Consider the following 9433-nt stretch of genomic DNA (forward strand, 5'->3'; position numbering starts at 1 on the left):
GTTTCAAACTTAAATCTGGTGAAGTTCGAATTATTATGCTCTGTTTAAATTCAGAGTTAAAATCCAAGTGAGGAGGAGGAACACAGGACAGGAATATACTTATGTTAGGTCCAAGGAGTTTGGAACATCTATGAATGATCCCAACGAAGGTAGGTCTTACATTTTTCAATACAGGAACGTAGTATGACAGTTTTCATACATTATAAATGTATGAAAAATTTATTATACAAATTAACTGAAATCTCTTAGGTTTTAACTGAAATAAACTGCAGGATTTCTCCCTTCATAGTTGTCATGTTTACCATCTGGTAAAATGTTTTGAGAGGTAGTCTGGAATCTGTAGCTTTTGCATTGTATTTATATAATTTAATATTTTTATTATTCATATCCAGACACTAGGGAATCTTTTTACAAACTTATATTTGATTCTCCGTCTGAGCCGCCTTCTGAATCACCTGCCTCAACTGCATTGCATCCTGAATTCAATGCTCCACCGTGGTTAGATTAAAGGTAGGCACCAATATTGATGAGTACCGTTTAAGTGGAAATTATAGCGAGACGCAAATTTAGCGATTTGTCCTTAAAAACTGGTTATTTATTTTTAGCGAGATGTTATTTTAGCGATTTTAAAATAAACATTAAAGAAGCTATTACAAATTAAACGCAATCAATTTTTAGCGATGTAATATATTCACTAGTCTTGGCCCAAAAAGTCAAAACATGATAAACATGCGACATTTATTCCCGAAGCTTCTCTTCTATGTTTTTTAGTACCCCGAGCCCGATCCCAATTCAAACACATTACACTCCTCCCCTTTTACACAAAAGATAATAAAAAATACAAAAGATGAATAAATCCTATCTGGACATACAAAGTAATGATTAATGATTAATTTTGCATTGTCATAAGAACCGCAACATGCAGCACAGTTCACCAACGATTTCGCTCTATAAGTCCAATTTTTTAGTGGGTTTCCTCATCCTGAGCGGATAACGACGTTCCGGCACTGCATCAGTCTGATCAGGCACCTTGGTATCCTTGTTTACAGAGTCCGCAAGTTTTTCTTGAGTTTCCACCATCTCAGGAGTTCCCTTTCCTGTTTCATCTGGAGACACTAAGGCCCGATCCATTCCTGGCTCCTTTAAAGAGGGTAACTCTACATCAAACGGCAGCGGTGTAAGTTCCGGCTCCAGCATCGTAGCAGACGATGCTAATAAATGATCTACGTGGCAATAGCGAATGCCTTTTCCAACTCGCACAAGATAAGTTAATGGTCCCAACTTTCTATGAATCACACCAGATATCCCTTTCCATTTTTGTCCTGGAATAGTTGTTTTCACTTGAACTTGTTCACCTCCCTGAAATTCCCTGACTTTGCACTGTCCGCCATCATGTTGTTCTTTCATCTTTTGCTGTTTCTCCTCCACAGACTCCCGAAGATTAGGTTTAATGCAACTCAACCGGGTTCTTAACTGGCGCTTCAGAAATAGTTCTGCAGGTGATGTACCAGTAGTGCTATGTGGTGTTATGCGATACCTTAACAAAAAGTTGGCAAGGCGCTGCTGAAGAGACCATCTATGACCATCAAAATCTTGCCTCTTTAATGCTTTTTTTAGAATCTGTACTCCTCTTTCAGCCAACCCATTTGACTGAGGATGATAGGGCGGTACAAGTGTATGTTTAACTCCACTGTGCTTCATGAAATCTTGAAGTTCAGAAGATGTAAACTGGGGCCCATTGTCACTCACTATTTCTTCAGGTATTCCAACTGAGGCAAACCATGTTCTTAACTTCTCTATGGTATTGCTGCTTGTGGTGGACTTCACTGGTATGACTTCCAGCCATTTTGAATAACTGTCGACAATAACAAGAAAGGACTGCCCCTTATATTCTGCATTCTTCTATTCTATATGCACTCGTTGCCCCGGTCTAGAAGCCCAAATCCAAGGATGCAGGGGGCTTTCTTTTGGAGTGTTTCTAGTAGATGCACAAGCTGAACATCTTTCAACCATGTCTTCAATGTCCCTGTCTAAATAAGGCCACCAAAGATACCCCCTGGCTAAGGCTTTTGTTCGAGACATTCCTAAATGTTCATCATGCAGCTCTAGCAACAAGCGACCTCTAAACTTGTCCGGAATGACCACTCGCATCCCCCACAAGAGCAATCCCTTTTCCAGTGTAAGTTCATTCCTTCTATCAAAGAAAGGCTGCAAATCAGAATCCTCTACATGAGCTGGCCAGCCGTTCAGAGTGAAATCATACACCCTAGACAGAATCGGGTCTCTTCGGGTAGCCATAGCTATCTCCTGACTGGAGATGGGTAAGTACATATCCAATGAAAATACTCCTTCTTCTGTATCCTCCTGTTTTGTCTCATGTAATGGTAGTCTCGATAAGGAATCACAATTACTATGCTGTTCAGATGATTTGTACTGAATGTCATACTGATACGCAGCCAGTATCAGTGCCCAACGTTGCATTCTGGCTGCAGCTAATGGGGGAACACCCTTTTTTGGACCCAGAATTGACAACAACGGTTTGTGATCTGTTACCAATGTGAATTTGCGTCCAAACAAGTACTTATGGAATTTCTTTACTCCAAAAACTAATGACAGTGCCTCTTTTTCTATTTGAGCATACCGTCTCTCGGTTTCACTCAGTGTTCTGGAGGCAAAAGCTATTGGTCTCTCTGAGCCATCTTTCATTACATGCGATATTACTGCTCCAACTCCATAGGAAGATGAGTCGCACGATAATCGGAGAGGTTTCTTGGAGTCGTAAAACACTAAAAGTTTACTCTCAGTGATCATCTTTTTACAGACATTAAAACTCTCCTCTAACTCGGTACTTAAGTTGGGCAGAAAAGCACCATAGTAATTCAACAACCCAAGAAAAGCTTTTAACTCCTTTACTCCAGTAGGTCTAGGTGCATCATTTATGGCCTTAACCTTTTCTTCTGTTGGGTGTACTCCATTGTGATCTAGCAGGAACCCCATATAAACCACTTGGTCTGCAAAAAACTCGCACTTTTCTGCTTTCAACTTAATGTTATGCTTTCGCAAACGTCGAAATACTTCTCGAAGCGTATTCAGGTGAGTAGTATCATCCGCCGCTGTAATAAGAATGTCATCAATCCGACATACCACATGATCTAATCCCAATAGGACTTGGTCCATAACTGACTGAAATATTGCGCTTGCAGAACTAACTCCATAAGGTAGGCGTGCATATCGAAAGAGTCCAAGGTGAGTATTAATGGTTAGACATTCTTGAGATTCTCTGTCAAATTCTAGCTGAGAATAGGCTTGACTTAGATCCAATTTTGTAATTTTTTTTCCACCTGCTAAGCTAGCAAACATGTCATCTGTGTTGGGCAGTGGGTACTGCTCCTCACTGATAACCCGATTAACTGTCATCTTATAGTCTCCACAAATCCTTACTGACTGGTCTGCCTTTGGAACCACTACTACAGGTGCAGCCCAGGAGCTATTTTTTACTTTCTGAAGAACACCTCGCTCAACTAGTTTTCTCAGTTCCATTTCCACTTGTTCTTTAATAGCATAGGGTACTGTGCGTGCTTTGCAAAATATTGGATGTCCGTCCTCCTTCAACCTTATCTGTGCTTTAAAATCCTTTATTGGTTCTGTGCTTGGTAAGAATAGGTCACTATACTCTCTCCTTAGGGTCTCCATTTCATTCATACTGACTGCAAAGACTTCTTGCCAGTTGAGTTTTATTTTTGACAGCCAGTCCCTCCCCAATAAACTTGGTCGCTGTCCTTGGGCAACTAGCAATGGTAGCTCAACGAACTCTTGATCCTGGTACTTTACAGGAACATGACACACTCCCAGCAGCCCGATTTCATCTCCAGTATATGAACGAAGTACAGTATCTGTTTTTGTGAGCTTGAAATGCTCTAAATGTCTCTGGTAAACTGCCTCACCTACAATGGTACGAACACTCCCGGTGTCAATTAAAAATTCTACCTCTTCATCTCCCACTGTTATGTTCACCGTCAACTTCCTTCTGCTATGGTCTTTTTCATTGGTACAGAAAATAGAACAAATGCTGTCTGATGAATCTGATGTCTCATCATCTGGCTTAGCCACAAACAGTGTTGATTTTTCTGATTTTTTTTTCATGTGACACTTCTTTGCTACATGGCCAATTTTCTGACACTTGAAACACTTGCTGTCTTTGAATTTACACTCCTTCGGGTTATGGTTATTCCCACATCGGTAACATTCCTCCGAATATTGTCTTTGAAATTTCTTTCGGTTCTCAGATTTCCTCCCTGAATATTTTGTTTCCACACTGTGTATTCCTGGATCAGGAGTCAAAAATGCCAATGTGTCTTTTTCAGCCGTTTCCATGGCATACGCAATCTTGACCGCTTTATCGAAATCCAGTTCCGTCTCTGATAACAACTTTTTCTGTATTGCTTCTGACCGTAACCCACAAACCAGTCTATCTCTAAGTGCTTCAGGCAGAAATTCTCAAAACTCACAATGTGTAGATAGCCTCTTTAACTCAATTACATACGAGTAAACACTTTCACCCTCCTTCTGGTTTCTCTTATTGAATTTAAATCTTTCAGAAATAACTAACGGTTTGGGCATGTAATACCCCCGCAACACTTGCACTAAATCTTTGTACTCTTTTTCTTTCGGCGGGGCTGGTTGCACTAAATTTTTCAAAACTCCATAAGTCGTTGGACCAATAACCGACAAAAATACAGCTACTTTCTTTTGGTCCTTAACTTCATTTGCCGCGAAAATTTGTTCAAGTCTCTCCACATAATTCGCGAAGCTTTCTGTGCTTTCATTAAACTCACCGACTTTTCCTATGTGGGTCATGCTGATTCTTCGATAAAGAGAATTCAAGCGTTCCGAATCCTCGTCGCCAATGTAATATATTCACTAGTCTTGGCCCAAAAAGTCAAAACATGATAAACATGCGACATTTATTCCCGAAGCTTCTCTTCTATGTTTTTAGTACCCCGAGCCCGATCCCAATTCAAACACATTACAAGCGATATTCAATTTTAGCGATCTCTATACCCTCGCTAATAATGCCAAAACTATATCCTCGCTAAAAATTCTACTTATACGGTATTTCCTCGAACACTTATTATTTTTTACGATAATGATACCAAAATTTGTCTGTAGAAAATAGAGGAATAACATTTTCAACATAACCGGGTACTCGTGGTGACACAGCTTTTGTCCAATGAAAGAGAACAACACCTGTTTGAAGTAAGAAGTTACTATATTCGTATAAGAATGCATCCTCAGTATCATTTAACAAACTACCATACATAAAAAGCATAACATTTTTATCTGCGCCATTTTGTAACAAACATGCGTACCTACTTTGGTATATTCTAGAAGACAGTTATCCATAAAACTTGCGTGATTTTCATTCAGACTTATCATTAGCATTTTGCAAATACCCCAAAAACAAAAAATCTATATTTTATTTAACAGCTTTAATAATAATTTGCATCATGTATCTCTAAATGTTTTAGAATAGCGGTTCACAGTATTGATATTTTTGAATGTGGTGATTACAGAAAAATTATTAATTTATAAATCGTGTGTAGCCATTAGAAGAAGACGCCATTCTGTGTAAGCACCCACAGGTAACTTTTGTGAACTTTATCGACCTGCTGTGTGCGGTCAGGGGCTGCTGTGTGCGCCTCACATACATAACTTGCTGCTGTGTGCAAAAACTTAGTTTAAAGGCCCTCAGTCTCACTGAAAGGGAGACCAACAATATCACAATCTCCGTCTCTAAAACACTGTTAACCTGTAGGGTTTAGCCCAGACATATTGATCGAACATTTTAAACTTAAACAATATTAATATCATAATCATTTTAATAATAAGCAGTGAAAGGAAAATGATATTAAAATTATTTAATCAGAACTTTTATTTTAAGTGACTCAAATTCGGTGACTTTATAATTGGAAAAAGGACTTTTAAGTTTGTAAACTATTATCATCTTGTTAAATAAAATTAGATTTTGTTGATGTTCCAATGCACTATAGTTTGGTAAATCATTTTGTAATGAAATTGATCCAAATAGACCAATTAAGCCCATCGATAGAAAGTTTTAAAATTTAAACGGAAATGCAATGGTTTTATTAAGATATTTGACCAAGATAAATAAAATTGGCGACTTTGAAGTAAATATGTAAAAGAGCTTAGGGCTAGAACTCCTGTGATGTAGAGATGGGGACTAGCCCCATTAATATAAGTAATGAGTATATGTATTAACCTGCATTTGAGGGTGGTGCAATGTTGGGGTTCATAGGTCAACGGACATACCTACGGACAAAGCATAGGTAGTTAGTGATGGTGGGTTAGCGAATGAAATGCATTTTTATATCCGGGACCATGGATACCCACTGAGCACAAAATACCCTGTTTTGGTCAGAAAAGAGCATTCCCATTCCCGTTCGTATTCCCATTCCAAAATCCCGTTTTTATTCCCATTCTTACTCAGATATTCGTAAATTCTTAATTCTCTATTAGCATCTTTGGGAATCATTCTATTGGACACTTGTTTATTTATTTATTGGGAGCTCGGTCTTCAGCTCTTTGTATTTTGGACGGATCCTTTGAACATTTATATCAACAATGTTTTAGTTTTTTTCGGTTAAAATTTAAAAAGAAAACGCTTACTATAAATATATTCGATCACAGTAAAATTGTCAACTGGATTAGTAAACTTTTAAACCAACAAAAGTGTCCTCATTGGCTTTCATCTCAGAAGTCACTTTGGTGCCAGTGACCAGGATTTTGCGAAGTACAGTAAAGATCAGAGACATTAAGGCGAGACAATTTCTCCTGCTACTTATAAATTTTGAGATGACCACGCAAATTTTACTTGTTAATTTTATGAAATAAGCATCAAAATTATAAATTAAAAAGAAATTTTCACAATGGCAAAGGCTCCAACACATAGAGAGCAGCTTGGTAAAGCATTAGATGAATTATCATAGCGTGAATCTTGGCCCCGAGGTGAATTTTACTATTCCCACGGGAGTATGTAATGAATGATTATTTTCCAAAATAACGGCCTGTCAATGACGTTGCCATGATAGAGAGCTAAAAATATTTAAAAATAATACTTTTAATTTTCCATCTAATTAAAAATACACCATCGGAAAGAGCGTACCTGAAAATGGTTAAACGCGCACTCGTGTGTTGAGGTTTCGAAACGGAATTTATAAAGAGGAAGTCAAACCATACAAGTGGTTTGTTACATATTAGAAATAGCAAAAGCTTATCTGTAGCACTATAATGATAGAATCTACTAGCAAGGTTAAATGTTTACTTTTTTCCTAGTCTTTATTCATTAATGAAGAAATGAATAAAATTATTAATTTTGAGTTTGTACCCTATTTTATTTCAATGGACAACAAACAGGGGGAAAATCTTTTTTTAAATATTTAATTTTGTAGACTAAAGAAAAATTCAAGTCATTGCAACCATTGAGAGAGAAAACTAATAAGGGGAAATTTACACTCAATAATATTTAGCAGTCCCCTGCTTTACCAGCCGTCATCCAGAAATTGCCCGCATTTGTTAAAATAAATAAAAAGAAGACCCGTACCTTCAACACATGAGTGTGCGTTTTACCAGGATAAAGATGGAAAGTTGCGTGACCAGCTGAAGTATGCTCCCGGAAAGAGTTTAACAATTACTAAACTTGATGAAGACGTTTGACTTCACATGCAATATTTGACAAGCAATCAAACAATTGAAATATTTTCTTACTAATTCACTAGTGCTTCTCTTATATATCATGAGTAACAACTACTTTCAGTATCTTTTTTATACTTCATTTTCCGTACATTTCTAACAGTGGGGGAGGGGAGGGGGACAACCAGACTTTCAATTAACATTTCCTTTAGTATAAAGTTAGGTTCCTTGCCCCCTGTTCCTACCTGCCTATTATTGGTTCCTGGTCTAAAAGCATATTTAGACCAGAGACTATGGACGATGTTAATATCTTAGCGGGCCGTAAAAATAAATACTTTAAACAGCTAGGGAAGGGCGCATCTACGTGAAAATTACAACTCGGTCGGGACAGGACTAATTTTAATGAACACCAGAAATATGTGTGTACCATAAGACATAAGCCTCAGACAGAGTTAAATGAAGTGAGGGGCACACCAAACCCCGACCGGACACAAACACAGACTAATTCTTTTTCGTTAAACAATGTAGAAATCAAATTCAGCAATATCAAAACCACCATCGATATTTTTAATTTATTTTTATGCAATCTATAAGCTCACTATTTATATTTTTTCTTCAGCAATCTGTATGAAAACGAGATTACTACCATAAAGGACACCACATTTTCTGGCTGAACGAACTTAAGGAAAAGTAGCAAGTTTTTAACAGAGTCGAGCTCTCCAAACTAGACAGCGATGTGATCAAAGAAAACACAACTTTAATAAAATATTAACTTGCTCTAATGTTATTTATGTAAATTTACAGGGTCCCCTGGCAACTATCGATGATGACACGGATAACGCCGAGGAAAAGGAACTTAGCAGAGTGTTTGCACTTTTTCATTACATTTTACTATATTATTCATTAAATTGTGCATTATGCTTACCATTTATGTTAAGTTTTACGATTACCATTAAGTTATTTTATAATGAAAAGTTTTGATGATATCGACAATCTTGATAATGAATCTTCCACTATTATCACCGTTCACGGTAGCCTAGTGGTAGAGCGTTCACTTCGTGGTTGGGAGGCCTGTGTTCGATTCTCGTTCCCGGCGCCGCGTCAAACCTAAGACATAAAAATGGGTAGTGGCTGTTCCTTTGCCAAGCGCTCGGCATCAGAAGTGAAAGTCACGGGTCTTTCGGATATGACCTTAAAAACGTAGGTCCCGTGTCACGGTAGGCGCTGGCACGATAAAAACCGTAACTGCTCAATGGCCCTGAGCACCGACAGGTCTAAATTTGAAGACCTTCACCGGCAAACGGTGACGTCTCCATATGAGTGAAAGAGAGGACCGTTAAACAGTATACAATCAATCCTCTGTTATCAGTGGTAATGTGGAATGTGATTTAGACACTGACGAAGGAAATTACTCACTCTAAGGGTTCGTAATCCATTGTTAACCAATAGGGTTTACAAATATAGATTTTTGATAACAAATGATTTTCATGTAAACTTTGCATTATATAGTGATAATCATTTATATAGTTTTATATTTTTTTTTTCAATCGCCATTTAATGATGATGAAGATATTGAGATCGAGTCATCTACTATTTAATGGAAGGTGATGTAGGATACAACTAATTCTAGCGATAATTAATTCAGTATAAACCAAAAGGGGTCTAGAGATCTGGATTTTGGATATCAAATGATTTTCTTTAAATTTTGTTTATAAAGTATGTT

At 37.6% G+C, this 9433-nt stretch overlaps 1 protein-coding gene across 1 annotated transcript; it reads right to left on the minus strand.

Moving 5' to 3' along the window:
• Window positions 1-948: 948 nt before the first annotated feature.
• Window positions 949-4709, minus strand: LOC134276389 (uncharacterized protein K02A2.6-like). Its single transcript, XM_062758650.1, has 2 exons — window positions 2054-4709; window positions 949-1855 (listed from the first exon to the last, which is right to left on the minus strand). The coding sequence occupies exons 1-2, from the start codon at window positions 4372-4374 to the stop codon at window positions 949-951; spliced, it is 3228 nt and encodes a 1075-aa protein (XP_062614634.1). The 5' UTR covers window positions 4375-4709.
• Between the last annotated feature and the right edge of the window lie 4724 nt (window positions 4710-9433).

This window comes from Saccostrea cucullata, unplaced genomic scaffold (assembly GCF_032062105.1).
Source record: "Saccostrea cucullata isolate Sc308-1 unplaced genomic scaffold, CSIRO_AGI_Scuc_v1 ctg2073, whole genome shotgun sequence".
Taxonomy (NCBI): Eukaryota; Metazoa; Mollusca; class Bivalvia; order Ostreida; family Ostreidae; genus Saccostrea; species Saccostrea cuccullata.